Consider the following 22,967-nt stretch of genomic DNA (forward strand, 5'->3'; position numbering starts at 1 on the left):
AAAAATTAACATCTGTTGACTAACATGAATCATCAATAATTCAGTGACTAAAATATAACAATCAATAACATAAACAATTAAAACTTAATAGATTAATAACATAAGTAATCAAAACATAACTTTTTCAAAATTAATAATCAAAGCGAATTTCATTTCAAGTGATTTTTCTTGTACACCATTTTCTAATTGGGCTAATAAGTATAACCCACCAACCACGGATGAGTGGCTCCCTCCCACTCGTACACAAATTTTGCCTGTTTCAAGATTAACCGCAAAATGTTCACTTATGCAATAAAAGTGACTAATTTACTGTTAAACCCTATAATGTAAGGACTTGTCAAGCAATTTAACCAACAACATACTACAAAGCAGAATCAATGACAAATTCTTGGGTTCACCATCATCATCTGATATCTTACATAATGCTAGTGCAAGATTTTCTCTTTTGATTACCATTCAGTAGTTAAATAGGACAAAATCCAGTTGTTGCTGGCAACGTCAGGAATCTAACAATATTTGGTGGGATGAGATCAAATTAGCTTTAATTTAAACACTCCATTTCTTTCTGATTGGATGTTTGGCCAATATTAAAGTTACAACACAATCATTCCAAAACACACTCAAATACAAGCTCCATAAACAACAATAATACAAAGGTTACAGGCTGAGGAATGGGGTGCACTTCATCAATCTGTTCTTCTCATTTTAACATTAAGTGGACATTCTTTGTAGGATTGCACCTTTTCAGCTGCTTTGCGCAATGGTCTTCCAATTGAACATCTTTCAGATGAAACTATTGGCGCAAAGCCAATATCATCAAGCTCAAATAGGATTCCTTGCTCTTGGGATTTTAATCTAGCAGTTTGCCTTCTCAAACATCGCCTGCAAAAATCAAGAGTTGCAGTGCTTTTAGAACCCTAACATGACAAGATTTGTTGATGATATAGCCATGGTTAGCTGACCTTTTGTTTTCAATCTTCTCTTTATCTCCTCCACTTCTTTGGCTTGTAGTTGAAGGGCCCATAGCTGCACAATTTGATCACAAATCCCATATGTCAGTTCAACAGATTTAGAGGAACAAATCATGAATATGAAAGCCAGTCAGTCTAGAACATGTGAAAGTTTACATTGACTTCTTGCATTCCGTCTTCTGTTTCGAGCACGATGCTTGTCGTCGTCATTAGCTGTAGCCATGCATTCTTCAGCTCCTTGCTGTCCCACATGTGAGTTCTTTTGGCAGCTGCTATCCACTTTTCCCTGCTCTCATAATACAACAAAACCAGAAGGTGAACTCTTTACGGTGAAGAAAATGGTTCAGCTGCAAGAACTTACAAACAATGTGAAATGTTCCTAATCTATGGTAGTTCTATTAAACGTGCAAGGTCAAATTAGATTTTTTAGTCCTTGTTCCATGTATAAGGACTAAAATAAGATTATAATGTTAACCTTATTTTCCTGGTTTTTTGCTTTAAGAAAAGCATCCTTGCATACAAGCTCATGCTGCATAGCCTTCACCTGAAATGATTAACCCCAAATTAAAATAGGTTTAATTCTCCAGGAACCAAAGCCAAAACACAAAATTTCCTTTTCCAGAGGTTTCAGATGTTCCAACAAACGAACTTACCCTATCTTTCCCTAAATTAAGCTCCTGAAAAACCATCCGAAGGAAATCAGTACCAATGATAGCAACCAAATACTTCAGTAATTAGAAAGGAACAAAAATCAAAGCCGGGAAACAGACCGCTAACATCTGAGTGTTTGATTGGGCAAGGTTCCAATTTTGTAACTGTAATTTTTGTAAACAGATTCTCAGATTCTGCAACTCAGTCCCACTCAATTCAATAATTTTACTGTTCAATCACAATTAAGGGAAAATAATTTCATCCATTCATTCAATGCCACAAAACTGAAAAGAAAAGAAAAGAAAAAGGATACTTTCTCTCCTCAATAAGTTCCATCAGCGTCATCTTTTCCTGGTTTATATGTGAACAACAATGAATAAAAAAATTACGTATAAATGAAAATCCTTAAAAATAAACAAGACCCGAATTAGAAAATACCGCAAGTAACTGATTAATATAGTCTTCAGCAACAGGAGAAACGTGTTGAGGATTTTCGTGTTGGGTTGGAGGCTTGGGTTGTGATTGTAAATTGGTGATATCAGACAATCTCTTCCTCATCAGGTTTCCTAAAGATGATCTTTTCGCCATTTTGTCACCTCCCATTCTGCGAAAACTGCCTCAGAGCTTCTAAAATTAGACAGGGATGAAGAAGAACTTAATCAAAAATGAGGAGGGGGGGATTTTGATGGAAGTGGGAAAACTATATGTAGAAAAGAAGTGACTTTGTTCTTCACAATAAAGAGTGAAAGAAGCAAATTGATTGTTTTTTTTTGGTCTATGAAAAGAGAGGGATTGGATTCCCAGAGAATAAAGCCGTGGAAGAAATTAAGAGGGAGAATAAAGAGGAAGCAAAAGGCAAACTGAGGGAGCTCTAACGGAAATTAAGAAGCAAAATAAAGGAGGTTCAGTGGCTCCCGAGCCTAAATTTAAATTTCCGAACCTTGTTCCGAATCGTACACGTCTTCCTTTTTTGCTTCCCCCCCCCCCCCGTTTCTTTTACCCTTTTTTAATCAAGAATAATATTTTCTTAATTTTTGTTAACCTCATTAGCTTTTTCTTTTTTAATTGAAGGTTAGAAACATAAACATAATATCTGTCGCATCAGATTTGTTAAACTTACATGTAATAAACTACATGATTAGATCCACCAAACATGAATCATTAGGAATAACCTCATCAAATAGAAATAAATTATTCAAAAAAAAAAAAAAAAACACCATACGAAGTATCCTGATTCTGAATCTTGGTGATTCTATCAACATATACACCCTTGCCTGCAAAAGATCAAATCCATAAAAAAAATTATAATTAAAAAAATAGCACTTATTCATGTATTTATAATGATATTCTCATTTTGATCCAAATAAATTGAAATTTCTAAAAAAATAAAATCATAAACAAAATTAAAAAAATAACTTTAGAAAACCAAAATTTATTAAAAACATCCATTTTTATAATTTTTATATTCTCACAACTTTTTGGGAATTATTTTATATATTTACTGTTTTTAAGTTTTTTTATTGTTTTAAAATAACTTAAGCATAATTACAAATTTTAACTATATATATATATATATATATCCAAAAACATAAATTCTTTTTTTTTATTATTTCTGAATTTATTACATTTTTATAATTCTATTTAAATTATTATCGTTTCTGTGAATTTTTTTAAATATTTATCAAATGTGACAATTTCTGATTGGATCACATGACATTTTCAAAAAGAGAGAATATAGGTATTAAGGTGATGTTTGTTTTTGCAGAGGTAAAAGATCTACAGTCTGCAGACCACATCTTCAGACATCTACAGCAGAAGAGGTGGACCAAAAGTCTACAGTCTACAAGAAGACTATTTGTTTTTTAACGTCTGCAGACTGCTAAAATGAACTCAAATATAAATAAACTGATTTTTTAAACTTAAAAGAATTTTGCAATTCTGAGATTTAAATAATTTTAGTTTTACAATACTTAAATTTAAATAATCCATACAATTACAATAATAAATTATTTAAAATAAATCAATCCATATTTTAAAATAAATCAATCCATACTAATAAATTATTTAAAATAAATCAATCCATACAACTACAATAATAAATCAATCCATATTTTAAAATAAATCAATCTATACTAATAAATTATTTAAAATAAATCAATCCATATTTTAAAATAAATCAATCCATACTAATAAATTATTTAAAATAAATCAATCCATATTTTAAAATAAATCAATACATACTAATAAATTATTTAAAATAAATCAATCTATACAACTATAATAAATCAATTCATACTAATAAATTATTTAAAATAAATTATTTTAAAATAAATCAATCTATATTTTATAATAATTATTTTAAAATAAATTATTTAAAATAAATAACCTTATTAAATTATTTAAAATTATTTTAATAAATAACCATATTTTATAATTGTTCTTGAAGAGGTTTGAAGACTTTTGAAGACATAAAACCATGTCTGTACCAAGAAGAGCTCGCGCAAACGTTAGAAGAGCGTTGTCTGCGCGACGCAGACATAAGAGGTTTGAAGAGGTTGTATAGTGAAAACAAAGTAAACCTAAGTGTCAAAATTTGACCCAAAGTGCCAAAGAGAGATTTTCACCTGTACATGAGAAAAATAGGTATTATGCCAAAAAAAAAATCCATCAAAATGAAGTTCACAAATGGTAGAGGGTGCTCATAGCAGCAAATGCAAATGGATTTGAAGCTCCTTTATTCAACCGTTGATTATATTACAGTGAGGGAGCCAGAGAATATACCTAACTTCTAATACTGGGTTTCTTATCAAACATCTCTACGTTATTTATTGAGGATGGATTAGAATTCTTACTCGATTAACTGCTGCCAATGTCTTGAAGAAGATATGCAGCTTTGTTTCGAACCTGCGAGGTAGAATGGAAATTAATAAACCGAGACATGCTGAGTCAGGTTTCTACAGAAGAAATTTCTGGTTCCATACTTTTGATGCATGAGGCCTCAAATCTGTGCTGCTTATTTGGCAAGAACAGTTCCGGAGAAAAAGACCCCACATTTCACGAATCACTGGCTTCTCGCTAAACCTCTCATCGTATCGAAGCCAATTTTCAGTCAGAATGACATAGATGTACAACTTGAAGAAATCACAGGCCTTTTCTTTCACGTTTATTGAGATAAGCAAAGTCAGGATTCCTTCTTCGTTGGCAACCTGAGAAGAATGACAGTCAATCAGTAAGTGACATAAACCCATTTCAAATATAAGATGCCAAAATTCAAACTCCCAATCATAGTTAAGTTCTAAATGAAAATAATAAAATTCAAACTCTTTGTGATTTTTTTTATCTATTAATTGAATGAAAACATCTTAATGCTGAATGTTAGTATATCTAATTTATCATTGATTTCTTAGTTTTATATCTATTTAAATACCAGTAAAAGCCTAGCTCAAAATTTGAATAATTTAAATTATAGTGAAATTGTAATTTAATATAGATACAAAGTATATAAGTTTAGCTTTAATAAAATGTTTTTCAAATATTCGAAAAGTAAATAATAAAACTAAAATATTATTCAAATATCTATAAAGCAATAGAATAAACAATGAAAAGTATTTTTGCCAGTTGAAAATATTCTCCAAACTCTATTTATGTATAAAATATATATTACAAATTATAGAGATACACTATATTATGATTAATAGGGGTGTTCAAATTAATCCCTTACTGGTAATCATAACCATTAACTGATGTAACGTTACATTTTATTGGTTAATTAACCGAACTGTTAAGGTTTAACGGTTTCTGTTAACCCAATCGCTAAAAATATCAGTTAACGGTTACGGTTAATGAATTTTGATATATGGTTAACCATCAGTTAACTGTTAATAAATTATAATTAATTAATTGTATTTTTTTAGAGAAAAAAATTAGAAATAAAATCAAAATGATTCCTCCTATTTTTCAGTTATCATATTTATCTTATATAGGATAACATTAAATCAAGCACATATGGAAGAAATACATGATTTTAAATTAAAACTTAAAAATATACATGAAAGATTTTTAAACTGTAGAAAAAAGAATATACCTCGTAATATATATATTTCTATAAAATAAAATACATTTACAAATAAATAAGATTTTTACAAATATATATATGTTTCTATCGTCGTAAGTTTTATGAAATTTTAAAAATTTTGTGTTATGTTTGAGAAATATTGTAATAGGTTAACCATAGGTTACCCTATAACCGAACCGTTAAAAACGGTTAACTGTTAGCGGTTAACAGTTTCTTAATGGTTAGGTTATGGTTAACAAAATTTAATAAGCATTGTAATGGTTAACTAACCGTTTAGTCTTGATAATACGGTTAACCGACCATGAACACCCCTAATGATTACTATATTTGGATGCTGCTGGTATTACATCAAATGAAAATTAGCATCAGCAAAAATGAATTAATTCTTGGAAAACAATATCTTATCATGATTAATGATTGTAACCTCAAGTTGAAAGAAATTTGAAAAAAAAACTTTCAAACAGAGACCTATATAAAAGCAAGAACAGAAGCATACCTTTGTATCAAAACAATTAACTAGAATTTCGAAGGCCACAACGCTTTTGAGATGCTTGGTACGAGGATCAACTCCTGAAAGGCATTGCACTGCTCGCAAGCAGTTCAAGTTCATAGGGACTCTGCATTCATGTGAGGCAGGCATAAGAAAGAGAGTAGGAAAAAGGAAGCAGCAAAATGAAAGTTAATGCAACCAATTATGTGAGCTCAAGCATGGAGCGGGCAACATTGGAGTTGGTGGGGTTGGGCTAACAAACAATCACTAAAGAATAATAACCTTGAGGCAATAGATTTTGCTATTCTAGAGTAACTGTTAATCCATTCTTCGTCTGTGAACGAACTTATAACCGACTGGATACAGTCCCTCAAAAGAACAGAGAGACCTTGAAGTTGCCGATCTAAGAAAAGACAGATGATAACTTCTGCTAGCTCTTGACAGTCTGAAGTCAGAAGGACCGACTGCTTACACCTGAAATGAGAAAAAATGCCATACTTATCCTCAAAATCAACAATATTTGAGAACAAAGGGAAAAAAACTTTGTATTGAGAGTACCATGTAATTACAATCACACTGAAAATCTAGCATGGAACATCCAACATGTATGAAATCCAATACACATCTGGTTTCTACAGGTGGTATTTTTCAAACAGCTACAAAACACTAAGGGGCTATCCTTCAAACTGTATATCACAAAATTTTCTTAACCTCAAACAGTCAGGAAATATGTCCATTCACCATTTTTGGATCACATGTTGAGCATTAATTATCACTACTAGTTGCATTCCGCTTACAGATCAACCACAAGTTCCTAAGCAACTTTAAATAAAAAGTACCCACTCTCTTTAATAGTAAATCTCCATTTCCTCGTACCTTAATCGACAATAAACAGCTGTAAATTTGATCCAGGTTATGATATTTTGAGGTGGCCCTTTACAACCAGAACCTAAGAACCAAATTTTATGTTAGAAAGATATGAAAATTAAATATTCCTTAATAACTGGTAAAAGGAAAGAGAAAAACCAATGAGGCATGGACACCAAGCGTGTTAACCAATGATATAAAACATTAAATTTAACAGATTGAATAAAGGAAGACAGAGAATTCACAATGCATAGCGTATGCAAAGTCGGAGGAAAAGAGTTCAAAAATTGAATTATTGAATGTAAAAACAGGATTGGAACAAAAAAAAAAAGTAGAATGTAAAAACAGGAAAGTAAAGGAAAAAGGCAGAAAAATATTTCCAAAAAAAGGAAGGCAAATAAACATATCATAGTAGATGTTAGCAGTAAGGGTGCGTTTTGTTTGGGGAAAATATTATTACCCAGTTAATCTTTCATTCCAGGAATCTTATTCCCAAAATTAATATTTCATTCCGTTAACCAAAAAACATCCCAAAGTGCTACACCATGTATAATCAATTTTTTAAAACCGGATTGTGTCCTTAAGAAACAAATTGAAGAATCAGATATTAGAAAGCAATGTGTACTCCATAGCATTTTCATAACAAATAAACTATAAAAGCAAAGTTTCTGCCAACAACATCAATAAACTTGGCATCTAATTATCATGCATACAAAGTTGACATGTAGAGTGTGTGATCATAGCCTATAGCAGATAAAAGATGAACCAATTAAGTGCTAAACAAAATGGGCTAGAAGCTGGAGAAGAGATGAAAGAACTTACTGTTTTCAGCAGACATGCTGGATGAAGAATTGAAAAGAAACCCATATATTTCAAGAGCACTCTTTAGTTCAGAAAAGTTGGGTAACCAGTCAATTTCAATGGGTCGTGCACCAATCTGGATAAGATTATGGCAGACATACAGCAATTAATTCAAAGATCCAAATAAAAAGGAAATACTAATTTGTAAATCAAGATCTTTTTTCAGTTCTTCAAGTTAAATATAGATCACCTGAATTTTTGATGAAAGAATGGCACACCAAAATTCGCAAGCAGATGGCCTCAACTCTTCTTTTGACGAATATAGCACTGACAAAACCAAGAGATATGTAGATAAACATTCACTGATCATTAAAGGAAGAAGCTGGGTCCAAGTGTAAAGGAGATACTCACTCAAAGAAAAGGTCCACATAGCTATTGTTTTTTCTACACGACCACATTTTAGGATCAATCTTAAGAGCCATCCATTTTTTAATAACCCTTCAAGGAAAGGGCACTCTGAAAGAACACAAGTGAAAGAGGTCAATGATATATACAGGGATATTGCTTTTCATAGAAGACAATGCATAATATGGAAACTATAATTGATGCAGTCAGCAACCCAAACTAAATGGAGAAACATATTTACCAAGAAAAATGGTATGAGAAAGCAAGTACAAGAAAGTGAATGACCTTGCTCAGAAGTAAGCCCCACCAGAGAGTTGAGCCCATTATTCATGAATGACTGCAAAATTGACCAACTTCCAAGCTCAGGAAATGATAGAGGTGGTGTAGCCTTCTGTAATTTAGACAAATAAACCAAAAGTATAAACTTTTCAGCCACCAGAAATATCTGGTCAAGTAGGATAAACTAAATTACTCATGAGAATACCTGCTGTCCAAAGACACATAAGCCCCACTCGAACATCTCTTCCCCGCTGCTAATTGCTTTCACCTATAAAAGAAGAATGCATTTATTTTCAGTCAACTTAAAAACGAACAAAGACGGAATACATTACATTATCAGAGCAAAAGAGAAATAAGAAAATGTTATTTTTATGCCTGTTTTTGGCAATCATCAAGAAGACTTGCGAGAATAGCTTCTTTGCAATTCTTATCCTCATCAGAATCATAGCTTTTCTGAGCTTTTGCCTGTTTCTTGGCTTCATTCTCAATAAGTTTGCTTTGTTCCTTGTAGTGTTCAGTCAAAAGCTCACCCAGACCCATAAGCTTTTTCCTAAATACCAATTTTGCAAAATACATTACTACAAAGAATCAAATGGAACTGCATGGTTACAATAAATTAACAAGGTAACCGATTCAATTAGTTGAAATGCTCTAAGCAATTCTCCAAAAAAAAAAACTAATTTGAAATAAATACGAAAGCAGAAGCATAATCAAGTAAATGGTTCCAAAAATCTGTTTGGATTCATAAACGAAATTTAACAAGACACTATGCTTAAGGAAGTGACCATGTTCGAACTGATAGGTCCAAAGTCAACTTCCTGAGTGTAAATCCAAACTGAAAAATAGAGAAGAAGAAAAGAACAAAATCCTAGCAACCCAAACTATTAAACTGTATGAAAACATATAGCAAAAACATGAGAAAAAGTATGAGAATAAAAGAGAAAGATATCGGAAGAAAAGAAGTTAAAAATTTATAGCAAGATAAAAACCTTTTGTTGGAGACAACAGGGTTAATAAGAAGTGAATCTTCTAATTCGAAATCAAGTGGCTCAACGACGTCCATCATCTCCAATTCTCTGTATCTCCAAAAAAAAAAAGCAAACCCTAAGAAGGTAAATTTCGTTTCTCTTTAAACTTTTCCGATTTGTGTCGATTACCGCCAAAACCAGAACAGAGATGGCTGTTACCAATTTCAAAGAGGTAATGGTTTCATCAAAAGAGTTAACCAGCTAGTGGACCAATGTTTTCGGGATTCATTCGAGTCAAAACAGCAAAGGGTCCATAAAATAGAGCCCATCATCTTCTTTCTTTTTAGGTCCATTCAGAATTATGATTTGAGGGCTTGAAGGTCCTGTTTTCTATAATGTGTTTAGTAGTGAACAAAATTTGAATCGACTCAAAAAATTAATTTTTTATTAATTTTATTTATAAAAATCAATTCAAATTGAATCGAAAAATTTTCAAATTGAAGTCAAGTTATAAAATAGAACTCGAATAACTCAAAAATTTTAGTAATTGGTAGATTATTTTTAAATTTGAGTCGAGTCCCTAAACTCTATGTAATATATATATACACGTATGTATGTATGTATTGTATATGGTTATAAAAAGTAATTTAAATTAGAATCAAATACTATCATAACATCACAAATATTTATAATTAAATTAAAACAAAAACTCGAACAACTCGACTTGATTAGACTAAAAAATTTAATAAAATTTGAGTTATAAAATATGACTTATCAACTCGAATAGCTCAAGATTTATTAAACTAGACTCAATCGGACATTCACCCTTAAATTTAAACTTTTAATTTCAAAAAAAAGTTTCAATTGGGGACGAAGTAGGAATTTTCTTAGGGTATAAATAAATTATAAATTTTTAAATGCTAACTACAAATTTCCGATTGGGGTTAAATAAGATAAATCAATTGTGCATGATAGGTGAGTTTTGTGTTTCGTCAATCTGAATCAATTTGGAATTTTAAATTTTAGATATTTCATTCATTTCATTTTGTTTAAATTATTTTAAATTTAAATCATTTTAGTTTTAGAATATTTGATTTTATTAATAATATCTTCAAGCTAAATCGTCTAGTGTTCCGATCATATTAAGTCTTTTCATTTAAGTTTGAAATTTGAATTTGAGATAATTTTAAATTAATAATTAAATTATTAAAAAAATGATCAAATTGAATTAGATTAAATTAGAATTATTATATGAATCTTTTAATTTGTAATCGATTTAAAATAGAATGTGAATAAAGATAGCATAGATAAAATAAAATGTCAGATTGATGTGACAAGGGATAATATAGCACATTTATAAACATAGTGGTGACCATGCCAACTTGCCTGCCTGCCTGCCTAGGAACCAAAACATTGAAGATAGCTCAAAACATGGTTAAAGTTAAAGGCGTCGCACAATCACTCTGTGGTCCAAAATTCAATCCAAATATCACATGGTTTGCAAGCAGAGGCAAGAGATACAATCGAGGTTTCATTTCAGAAACGAAACCCTTTTTCATTAATAGAATCAAAGTACAAATACATTTAATTCAAGGCCCAATTTCTCTTTCATAAATGTCAAAACATTCCTCTTTCTTTATAAAAGAAATTATTCCACGGAAACAATGCAAACACTCAACAACGAAACAATAACAAACAACATGCAAATCTTGGAGGCTTTGGACGCTAGACCACTCTTGCAGGACCCATCTCAATAAACCCCCCCCCTAGATTTACACTTATTGTATTGTGTAAACTAGTTTTTTTTTAATAAAAAATCCCATTTTAATTAGCACTCGGGGATTTGAGTGTGATCCCTCTTAGGGTCATGGCAATAGTCATATACCAAATAGTTCCTCTGGACCCAAAGCATGGCTGACACTTGTTGTAGACTAAGGCTGCCGAAGCCAGACGGAGAGGCGGAAAGTGGGCGGCAAGAGGCGGGGCCGTTGGCGGGGCAACCGGTTACTCGGAACTTCGTATACCTACCGACGAATGGTTGGAAGTTATAATCAGCCTTGTACCTTCCATTCTCGGTAGCCCATGATGATGCATCCCATATTGATCCGTATACCCACATTGGTCTCGTGGGAAACGTGGCGTCACTCTTCTTTGAGTAGCTCCTGATTGGCACATCATCTACGAAAAATCTGTTGTACGAATCATAAAAGCTAACATAAAAAATATGGAAAAAGAAGAAGAAAAAGAAGAAAAAAAGAAGGATACTTGCATGATTTCACTAGGGTTCCACAATATAGCATAGTTATGGTAATCTTTCGTAGGATCAAACCACATATGAAACTTCATTTCCCTTCCAATTATGTTTCGGTCCCCACTGCCCCTAATGTACACATTAGTTTGCAGAGTATAGGGTTTATCTGGAGTAGTCCCGAGAAACTCGATATCAATTTCGTCATGGTTTCCGGGATGTTCCTCGTTGTTGGAAAGCTGTTAAATTGCACAACATCTAGATTATGTGTTTACGTAGGATACATCAATGGTTTCATATATATATATATCATTTAATATTGTTCGTACATAGAAAGAAGTAATAACGCCTGCAGTATAACCAGGGTGGAGCTTCATTGCAGTACCAAAGTAACCAGACTGGTACGAACGAAGTGACTTGAAACCACTCCCTGTTTTCGCCATGAAAGCACAAATTAAGCACGTAATTGGACCTCAAAACATGAGAATAGAAATAAAATGGGAAGAACCTGAGCTTTTATCGAGCCAGATTGTTAATGAACCCTGGCCTAGTTTCTGGTGCTGAGGACCCCAAAGATTTCGGAACCCTTGATCAAAGGTCACAGTGCTCACCCTGGAGCTAGGGGAGAATCCAGGGGAAGGTGGACCCTGAGCATTGCTTGAGGAAACAATGAGAAACAAACCAAGAAAAAAACAGAAGATTGGGGCCATGGAAGGAAGACAGAAAAGAGAAGGCATAGATAGTAGTGAAACGAAAAGGGACAATGTGGCTTAAATGCAGATTGGGACCAAAAACTGAAGTTTTTGAAACTAGAATTGTGTGTGGAAGAGTGTGGCGATACCATTGGTATAAATAGGGAGATTGAACGCCCCACTATTCTGGTAAGTTGATAAGTTGGTTAATGGGGGAAGTTGCAGCAGTGGCGGATCTAGAAATTAAAAAATGGGGGTTCGAAATTTTAATGCATCATTCTAAAAAAAATTGGGTGTTCAAATTTTATAATTTTTTCTTATTCCCATTAGTAAACTAAACTAAATTTAACATTTTTCTCAAAATAATAAGTGTGCAATGGCTCCCCTATGGAGCCATGTACATCCGCCCCTGAGTTGCAGTGTAATATATATATACACATGAATAGTATAAGGAAGTTATAAATTAATATTTATTCATAAATTTCTTACTCATATAATAATGCATACATTCTACAAATGTACATGTTCGAATATGAGTCTTCTAAAGATTTTAGAATAGATTTTGTGGTCAATTGTTAAAGGTAGATTTTAGGGTTTATTTAAGGGATAGGATTATATTACAATTCTTTGTATAATGTTTGGTAGTATAAATCATGATTATATATTTATATAAATTTAAATTCTAAAATAATATTAATTATAAAATTAATGAATGTAATTATTTATATAATTATATCAATTCTTATCTTTCTCTTATTAAAGAGTGTAATTGAGGACCTCCAATTACTTAAATTCAATGTCGCTCAAAAACTATGATGATTGTCTAAATACATCACACCAATATAATTATACCTCATTACACTCTAATCCAATTCCACAATAATTTTCTATAAGTGACCTTAAAAATCTATATAAGAAGGGCAAAATATACCCATAATAATAATATTATTATTATTGAAAATGATAATATTTTATTTATTTTTTAACTGGATTGAGACATAATTAACCAATGATATTAATTCAATCAATATTTTATAAGTAGAGATATAAGGAGTTTATTCTTCACATCAAACAAATGGATGGAAAATTTATTTTATAATAATATTTTATTCATTTATATACTTCCATATAATATATGACTGAGCATCAACTTAATTAAAAATTAAAAAATATTTATTTTAAATTACGACTAATATTATTATAACAATAATTTTTATACATTTATGTAGTTTTAAATAAATAATTAAAAAACAAATTTTAAATGTTGATTCATGTTTAAGAAAAATTAAGAATAAATTTTCTGTCACTCCACCAATATTATTATTGATAGAATACTTTTATAATAATTTTTTACATAATATTTACTCTTACACTCATATTGTTAGTGCGAAATCTAATATTTACAAGGTGTATAATCAATATAAAATACAGTAGAAAATTATATATTTTTTCAATTTTCTTTTATCTCAAATTATAAATATAGGCCTACCGATTACTATAATTGCACAAATCATAAAGATTACGATACGATTAAAATGGATTCCCTTACCATTCTAATAAATAGATTAAATAATGTATAATTAGGTTGCTTGTACTGTCTTTTATGAACATAAATAAAAAAATTGCAGTTTTTAATCCAAGAAAAGATTGATTAATAAATAAATAATGAGGCAGATAAGGTAGGGCCAGACGGATAAAGCCGAAAGGTTTAATATATAAAAAAAATCTAAAGAGTGATACATAATCAAATAATGGATGGCAAGTAGCTACGCCTACAACTTAATATATTCATGCTGCTATGAACTTTTATGGTCCACTTGAAAGAGCAAATCTCTCGTTTACCTAATACTGGGACTTTGACAGATGCAGCAACCTTTTCCATTTTGGTTTGGATATTAAAGCCAAAAATAAAAGAAAATGATGGAATGCCCCAATAATTTCTTTTACAAACTTATTAAATGAGTTTGTTGATGGGAAAAAAATAGGTTTATAGCAGTTTTTGACGGTTTCTTTCTTTTGATTTAAGTAAGAAGTTATAATCGGTTGTTCAGTAGAAAAGAGAGAGAGAAAAAAACCGAAGAAGATGATAGACAATAGATAGGTTGAGCCCGATGAGAATTAGAAGGAGAAAGAGTCTCTTTCTCCATCCTTACAAGATAATCTATACATATTTTTAATGTTAATGTTAAACCTAGAATTATGATGATTATTTGTAGGTTAACAGATTAAATAAATTTGATTGTCAGATAATAAATTTTAATTGGTAGATCATATTGATAATTATGTAGATAATCTATAATTAAATAGAATATATGAAATTTTGGAGATTTCTAAGAAACTTCAAAAACTGTAATGAAACAAAAATAATGATAACGAAGTGTTACTTGCAAATAAAATACAACAAAGTTAATTAAATTACACTCAGAATTCGTTGATTAGTATCTGTTAACAATTTCTTCCAAACCGAATTATGAGAATCCAAATTTGATGAAAAGGTCAACATTTTTATTGCATGATACAATTCCAATCCGGTAGAGCCATTAGCTAATCTGTTGGCTAATCTCACGAGATAATCATGAAATGAATTTAAGGGTCCATTTGGAGACTTTTGATTCTTTATATATGGATTTGTTAAAGAGGGTGTTGTTCCCTCTAGAGATTATAGATTTTTGAACACTTAGATCTATAGAATACATATATTATTAATGTTTAAGAAATGTTTTAAACAAATATTATTTTATAAATACTCTATACTATTTTAAAAAAATAAAAAATGGCTGAGTGATTAATTGATGGGGGACATATGGGGTTGTTATCAGAATTTCGATGCAAGTTAATGACAAATTCAAACTTGTTGAACTACTTGGCAGTGTTGACTGTTCCAGTAAGTATTATATAATATTCATACTTGCTCTCCTTAGTAGGTGCTGCTAACTGCTTTTACTCCCGCCCAAGGTCAGCAACGAGACTCTAAACGAGTTGAGTCGAGTCGAGTTTGAATATTATTGAATTTGACTCGACTCTACTTAAAAGTTCACAAACTTAAAAATATTAACTTCGACTTGATTAGACTCGACTTAAAAGCTCACAAGCTTGAAATTTTCAAATTCATCTGGAAATAAAAAAATTGAAGCTCGACTCGAGCTCGAAAAGAACTTGAACTCGAAATATTCTCATATTTAATTCGATTGAAGTTCAACCTCGTGCTCGAATCTGAACTTTAATTACATGAAAGTCTTATATTGTATTTTTAAGAAAAGAACAATATATAAATCTTAATATTATTAATAATTTAATTTAAAAAATCTAAAATTTTAAATTATTATTTTTTTGAGTTGCTAGCGAGCTATTCAAATCAGATATCCAGTTGCTTGCTTCGACTCGTTAAAAATTCAAATCGAATTCATTCGATTCAGGAATTGACCAAACTTTGATCGAATCGATCTCAAATGACTTACAATCTGTCTCATCTCATTTGCATCCCTAACAGTTATACCATATTCTAATAATCCCTAGTATGTCTACCATTAATATTTATATTTATACTCGTTATAAAGTGATTGATATTAAAGTTTAGGGTAAAGTACATAAATGGTCTCTCGACTATAGAGTATTGCTATGTTGAGTCACTTGATTATTAAAAGTTACAAAATAGTCTCCTGACTATAAGACATCATTTTGTTGAGTCCCCCAATTATTAAAAGTTACAAAATGGTCACTCTACTATTCATATATTTTAAAATCATCATTTTCTGTTAAAAAATTGATGCACGTATGAGCTGAATATTAACATGTTGACTGAGATATGATAAAATCATATTTTAATGATGTCTATTGACACCATCATTGCTTTCAATCATTGACTCGCCAACATAATGTTTCAATAAAGCTAAAACGACTATGGATCAAATTTTATTATTTCTCAGTCAACAGGTTAACGGCCATCTCAGACGTTCATCAAATTTTTAATAGAATAGGATGAGTTTGGAACATATGAATAATCATGTGCCTATTTTTTAACTTTTAATAGTTGAAGGACTAACAAAGCAATGTCCTATAATCGGGGGACCATTTTGTAACTTTTAATAGTTAGGGAACTTAACAAAGTAACATCTTATGGTAGAAGGACCATTTGTATACTTTACCCTAAAATTTATATAATGTAAGGAGTCATTTTATTTTTGTAGTAAACTCAATTCATTAATTTTGTTCATAATTTTAATTACGTTAATTTTGTTTTCCTACTCATTTAATTTCATCAATTTTTATCATTTGATCGATGTTGATCGTTGCAGTGCGGACATGACAATTTGTAACACCCCCAGCCCGTATCCGACCCGAATACGAATCCGAGGTGTCACACTGACATATCAAATCATTTACTTGTATAAAATAGTGAGTAATTTAAAAACTTTTATAACATATAATTGACCAATTTACATAAAATACATTTTCATTATTGCAAAACCGATCAGAGCGTGCATAATTCACTTATTCATTTACATATAACTTATTCAAAGCGTTTACAAAATTATTCCGAGATTATACAACATATTCTTTTGAATAGATGCCAACATGAACTTATATATATACTAACATACATATTGTTCATTTTTTTTCTGATCTGACATTCAGTAAGGAGAACTGACCTGTCTTGCACCCCTACAATCCATAAGCTTGTAAGAACCTGCGTGTAAAACACTCACACGCTAAGTCTATGACTTAGTGAGGCAATAAACATATATTGTAAACATTATCTAATAATCATACATAAGCAATTACTACTATCATTCCATACAATTCATATACTTTTACATGTAACAAATACATATATACACACATATATATCATTATCATTCATATCTCTTATCACTATCATTGATTCCTTTTATCGTATGATTTATAATTACCCTTGTACAATCATATCAAGTTTTTAATATTATCTCTTTATTAGCCCATGGTATACATGTGAGAACTGTAGATACGTGAGTCTATTGAGGTTGTGCACCACTATGTTGTCACCACAGCTCGTATAAATGTCCCGAAGGACCTATCCAGAGGTAATAAAGATCCTCGGTAACTGTCCATAGGTCCCGAAGAACCTAGGTAAACTGTCCATATGTTCTTAGAACATAGATAAACCCTCGACTCTTGGCATGCCAACTATACCCCTAGCTCTCGTATAACATAACATGGGCATTATTATTTATGTTATCACACTTTCACATATTCACATGTACATGTCACTTTCATATGATTCATATTCATATGTCATTTAACTTGTAACACTTCTCATGTTTATATAACATGAATATCACTAGTATCTCTTGTTATCATATACTTCATATATATCATATATATCACATTCATCTTTCCATTTATTTATATAAGCCACATAACATTTACAAGAACATATCCACCCATATAATCAAACATACATGCATTTTCATGTCATTCATTTCACTCTCTATATCCTTATCACATAGCTTATTTGATCTCTCATGTTCTTATGTAAACACATATATATATCACACAACACATAGAACATGTTAAACATATCACATACAATAACATTTTAAGAGTTACTTCTTACCATAGTAACTCCGTCAGTGGCTCATCGCAAGCCAATGTTCATTCTATAAGTACAATTTAAATTGCACTCACCTTAGCCTTGTTTGTTTTGAATCAATCCTAATCCTTCGATTGTTCCGGAACAATATTACGCTCTAAATCTACATAGCAATACATTGATACATATCAATATACTAATTACATTAGATATATCTTAAACTATCACTTCTTAGGCAAAGAGAAAAGCTAATTTCAACTCTTAATGAAGGTATGCATCGATGCACTATACAGTGTATCGATGCATCCTTAACGGTGCATCGATGCACTTACTTGTGCATCGGTGTACAAAATACATTCGATGTTTTTGTATCAAGGGAGTGCATCGATGCACGACTTATGCATCGATGCACTAATTGCATTCGATGTTTCTTATTTAAAGGGTGTATCGATGCACTTTGAATGTGCATCGATGCACTTTGAATGTGCATCGATACACCTTACCCAGAAATTGTATTTAAAGCCCGAAAATCATCAACTCTTCATTCAATTCTTTTATTTTAAGCCCCTATCATGTCATTAAACTCAACTATCACTTCATAAACCACTTATATCCATATAAACTATCTTTATTTTCCATATCTCTTCATGATTCTTAAAATTAAGAATCATACCCAATTTTTCATGTTATCTAAACTTTGATTTAACACTTATAACTTCTTATTCACACCTATGACAAGTCAAATTCCATCTCAACTTTCATTTATTAACTATTTTTCAGAAATTCACTTTAAAACTCATTTTCTTTAATCTTTTATAACCTCTTCATCTTTTAATTTTAAGATAACTTAAGCTTTCCCTAAGCTTAAGTATCATCTAATGATTAAAACCCCTCTTAAATTTTAGCTAATAATCAACAATTAAGAAATCTTACCTTTGCCATAGAGTTTACGGGGAGAAGAAGGAGAAGAAGAAGAAAAGAAGGAAATAAGCTTCTAGATACTCCCCACCCATATGATTATCTCTTTAATAAGAGATAAATATCTTTTTCATAAAAAGACCATTATATCCCTTCCATAATTCCCTAATTACCATTTAATCCAATACTAAAATATTCATACTTAAATCATTGAACTTTTTAATAAATTATAATTTTGTCATCAAACTTTTAAAATTTATAATTTGGTCACTAACCCATAATTTGGGATGTTACAAATCTCCCCTCTTTTAAGAAAATTCTTCCTCGAATTTTCATTGCACACTTTGACAAGAACATATCTTTTAATATTCTTAAGTTGTTTTCACAACTTTATCCCTTCGCAATTTATAATCAATGATTTGCCTTCCATTTTCCAAAGAATCCAATCGATTACCGTCTTTTCTTTCCTTTAATCTGCCTTTTCCTTTGATATTTCTAAAATTTCATATAATGTCACTTATCACGTAGACAATAATAATCATCTCACCGCTCTATATCATAAATCCATCTATTTCTTCACAACGCTCTAATTACCTTATAACTATACCAAACTTTTATTCCGTCATCATTTGACCAAAACACGATTTTAAATCTTCTTCAATTGTGATTAAACATAACTTTATGAAGTCAAACAATCTTTTCACATCACCTTGCACACTTTTCATATTTCTATATCAAACTTATCATTTACACTTCATATAACCTTTATCACATCTGATCCTTTAAGCTTCATCTTTTCATTTCTTTATTCCATTTTTTTATAACTTTAATAATCAACTTTACTTATACAGAACCTTATTCTTCACCACCTCTTGTACTTGTATTTTCCTTCCTCAAAGCTCTCTTTAAACTTGTAAATACTCTTCTCTTTGCCTTCATCATATTTATATCATCAAATATAAAAACGTATCCAGATCCATTTCATCTTGGATTATCTTATCCTGACAATATCTTAAAATCTTATAACTCCAATACATTTCCATCACATAATTTTGTTAGCCATTGCTAATTCTTTCCATCTATAATGCAAATCTTTTATCATATCCACACTCTTGCTTATACACAATACTATTTACACGTCTAATATTCCTTTTCACATATCACCTCTTCAATAAATATTTCGTGCTATCATAATCTTCACTTCATTACTTTAATTATTTCATTACCCTATTTCTTATGCTTTTACATTTCTTTCTTATCCTTGATACTTTTCCTTCTTTATCATTTTTAACCTTTCTTTCAATCCTTAGCTTCCGTCAAACATACAGATCCTTTACTTTAATACATTCACTATCTCACTACTTTATTATTCGACTTATTCATTTCAATCAAAACATAAACCTTCATTAAACTATTCATATATATATATATATTCTTTACAGTCAAAATAATTCATTCGCTCTTTCCTTCACTTATCAAACCTTCATTCTCTCTCATCTATAATACGATTCCTTTGGTTCGAATTCAACCATTCCATTTACCTTTGTCTTATAATTGATCACTGATATACATATCTTAAACCCTTCCTTGGTCTTTTAATATTCTCTAATTAACATCAATCTCTTCCACTTTATCTTGCCCATGCTGTAAAGAAATTATTCTACTTCAGAACGATAAAGTTCCTTTAATACTATAGTTTCCAATCCATCTGAACAGATTGGCTTTATTCTCTAGCGGAGAATACAACTAATTCATATATGGTTTAAAGTTGAAAACCATATTCTATATCTTTCTTTGATGGTGCTTAACTTTATTAAGCACTAATTTTCTTAATCCTCTAAGATTTATTTTCCCAATCCTCTTATTCTGAGCTCTCTCAAGAACTTTAACGCGATTAACCATTTCTTAAAATGAAAACAAATTTAAAACCAGTAACACTCTTTTAATCTAAGGCACAACAAGCCATATACAACCAATCACATGTATCATTCTTATCTTTCTTAATCAAAATCAACCCAGCAATAAATCTGCTTAACTTATTAAACTTATACTCATACGCATGCATGTGTAATTCTCTTGCTTCAAGTTCATATATTTGAACTTCGTTTATCTTATGAACTGATTATCCTTGTACTTATTCTTGAACTCTTCTACAACAATAACCACATTACTTAATCTTTTAACATTCTTATGGTGACATTTGTCCACCATACTTCTAGACTACCCATGTAGTAACAAAACTACTCAATTTAACTTCTCCACTTTGGAGAAATGAAAACCTTCTAACATTATCTTCATATAATTTAATCAAATCTCTATAACAATAGAACATTTCTCAAATTCACCCTTGAACTCGAGTATTCTCAACTTTCTTCGATACATTCATTCTATGAATTATAGCAGTATAAAATTGAAATCATACTAAAATATCATTCCACATCATATAATATTCTCTAGTCTTATACAGACACTCCTTGAGGTTTTCGCTCTTCTCCCTGCCTAGCTAGGGCAGGTGAATGCTATTACCTTCAGTCTATTGCCTTGTGTTTCTGTTTGGAAACTTTCATATATTAATGTGCTCATATCATTTCTTCTATCACATATCACGTGTACATATGATCAACTAATTCATATCATATAACATGTCATTTGCATATGTTCACATATCATCTATCATATCATATAAACATATATATATAATAAATCATTCTCAGGTATTCACTTATCTTATATAACATAAAAAATTTAACTCTATTAACAAGACATCACACTCCTTACCCTATCATATCAGAAAATTTCCACTTTATGTTGGCATGTATACTTTTTTTAAAACACTTTTGACTTCATTTTTAGTCTAGAATGGCTAAACCGTAGCTCTGATACCATTAAATGTAACACCCAACCCGTACCTGACCCGGATACGAATCCGAGGTGTCACACTGACATAACAAATCATTTACTTACATAAAATAGTGAGTAATTTAAAAACTTTTATAACATATAATTGACCAATTTACATAAAATACATTTTCGTTATTGCAAAACCGATCAGAGCGTGCATAATTTACTTATTCATTTATATATAACTTATTCAAAGCGTTTACAAAATTATTCCGAGATTATACAACATATTCTTTTGAATACATGCCAACATGAACTTATATATATACTAACACACATATTGTTCATTTTTTTTCTGATCTGACCTTCAGTAAGGAGAACTGACCTGTCTTGCACCCCTACTATCCATAAGCTTGTAAGAACCTGCGTGTGAAACACTCACACGCTAAGTCTATGACTTAGTGAGGCAATAAACATATAGTGTAAACATTATCTAATAATCATACATAAGCAATTACTACTATCATTCCATACAATTCATATACTTTTACATGTAACAAATACATATATACACATATATATCATTATCATTCATATCTCTTATCACTATCATTGATTCCTTTTATCGTATGATCTTATAATTACCCTTGAACAATCATATCAAGTTTTTAATATTATCTCTTTATTAGCCCATGGTATACATGTGAGAACTGTAGATACGTGAGTCTATTGAGGTTGTGCACCACTATACAACTCGTATAAATGTCCTGAAGACCTATCCAGAGGTCATAAAGATCCTCGGTAACTATCCAGAGGTCATAAAGATCCTCGGTAACTGTCCATAGGTCCCGAAGAACCTAGGTAAACTGTCCATATGTTCCTTAGAACATAGGTAAACCCTCGACTCTTGGCATGCCAACTATACCCCTAGCTCTCGTATAACATAACATGGGCATTATTATTTATGTTATCACACTTTCACATATTCACATGTACATGTCACTTTCATATGATTCATATTCATATGTCATTTAACTTGTAACACTTCTCATGTTCATATAACATGAATATCACTAGTATCTCTTGTTATCATATGCTTCACATATATCATATATATCACATTCATCTTTCCATTTATTTACATAAGCCACATAACATTTACAAGAACATATCCACACATATAATCAAACAT

At 30.8% G+C, this 22,967-nt stretch overlaps 3 protein-coding genes across 3 annotated transcripts in view; all 3 read right to left on the reverse strand.

Moving 5' to 3' along the window:
• Window positions 1-563: 563 nt before the first annotated feature.
• LOC120206323 (SHUGOSHIN 2-like) lies at window positions 564-2,489 on the reverse strand. Its single transcript, XM_039206010.1, has 8 exons — window positions 2,061-2,489; window positions 1,936-1,973; window positions 1,742-1,850; window positions 1,625-1,648; window positions 1,447-1,515; window positions 1,128-1,257; window positions 963-1,026; window positions 564-882 (listed from the first exon to the last, which is right to left on the reverse strand). Exons 1-8 carry the CDS (start codon window positions 2,223-2,225, stop codon window positions 687-689), a joined length of 795 nt encoding a protein of 264 aa, XP_039061941.1. The 5' UTR covers window positions 2,226-2,489; the 3' UTR covers window positions 564-686.
• Window positions 2,490-4,330: 1,841 nt separating this feature from the next.
• LOC120206326 overlaps window positions 4,331-22,967 on the reverse strand; it is a 33,062-nt gene continuing 14,425 nt past the window's right edge. The window contains exons 4-15 of the mRNA XM_039206012.1: window positions 9,529-9,678; window positions 8,915-9,089; window positions 8,745-8,807; window positions 8,546-8,651; window positions 8,267-8,371; window positions 8,106-8,182; window positions 7,877-7,991; window positions 7,064-7,136; window positions 6,470-6,661; window positions 6,194-6,314; window positions 4,604-4,828; window positions 4,331-4,526 (exon numbers count right to left, since the gene is read on the reverse strand). Coding sequence (XP_039061943.1) covers window positions 4,479-4,526; window positions 4,604-4,828; window positions 6,194-6,314; window positions 6,470-6,661; window positions 7,064-7,136; window positions 7,877-7,991; window positions 8,106-8,182; window positions 8,267-8,371; window positions 8,546-8,651; window positions 8,745-8,807; window positions 8,915-9,089; window positions 9,529-9,605 — 1,377 coding nt within the window. The 5' untranslated portion in view covers window positions 9,606-9,678 and the 3' untranslated portion in view covers window positions 4,331-4,478. The remainder of the gene's footprint in view (window positions 4,527-4,603; window positions 4,829-6,193; window positions 6,315-6,469; window positions 6,662-7,063; window positions 7,137-7,876; window positions 7,992-8,105; window positions 8,183-8,266; window positions 8,372-8,545; window positions 8,652-8,744; window positions 8,808-8,914; window positions 9,090-9,528; window positions 9,679-22,967) is intronic.
• On the reverse strand, window positions 11,330-12,492 carry LOC120206327 (xyloglucan endotransglucosylase/hydrolase protein 31-like). The gene is made up of 4 exons (XM_039206013.1): window positions 12,264-12,492; window positions 12,085-12,185; window positions 11,777-11,994; window positions 11,330-11,696 (listed from the first exon to the last, which is right to left on the reverse strand). The coding sequence occupies exons 1-4, from the start codon at window positions 12,490-12,492 to the stop codon at window positions 11,336-11,338; spliced, it is 909 nt and encodes a 302-aa protein (XP_039061944.1). The 3' UTR covers window positions 11,330-11,335.

The sequence above is a fragment of the Hibiscus syriacus genome, unplaced genomic scaffold (assembly GCF_006381635.1).
Source record: "Hibiscus syriacus cultivar Baekdansim isolate YM2019G1 unplaced genomic scaffold, ASM638163v2 tig00013680_pilon, whole genome shotgun sequence".
Lineage (NCBI taxonomy): Eukaryota > Viridiplantae > Streptophyta > Magnoliopsida > Malvales > Malvaceae > Hibiscus > Hibiscus syriacus.

What these genes read in the sequence shown, in the direction of transcription:
- LOC120206323 (XM_039206010.1), bottom strand. Translation starts at nt 2,225, where the DNA reads ATGGGAGGTGACAAAATGGCGAAAAGATCATCTTTAGGAAACCTGATG. An exon ending in ATATTAATCAGTTACTTGCG is followed by an intron (nt 1,974 to 2,060) that starts GTATTTTCTAAT and finishes CATATAAACCAG; the next exon opens with GAAAAGATGACGCTGATGGA. An exon ending in CAAAAAACCAGGAAAATAAG is followed by an intron (nt 1,258 to 1,446) that starts GTTAACATTATA and finishes TTATGAGAGCAG; the next exon opens with GGAAAAGTGGATAGCAGCTG.
- LOC120206327 (XM_039206013.1), bottom strand. Translation starts at nt 12,492, where the DNA reads ATGCCTTCTCTTTTCTGTCTTCCTTCCATGGCCCCAATCTTCTGTTTT. An exon ending in CTGGCTCGATAAAAGCTCAG is followed by an intron (nt 12,186 to 12,263) that starts GTTCTTCCCATT and finishes TGGCGAAAACAG; the next exon opens with GGAGTGGTTTCAAGTCACTT. An exon ending in GCGTTATTACTTCTTTCTAT is followed by an intron (nt 11,995 to 12,084) that starts GTACGAACAATA and finishes GCAATTTAACAG; the next exon opens with CTTTCCAACAACGAGGAACA.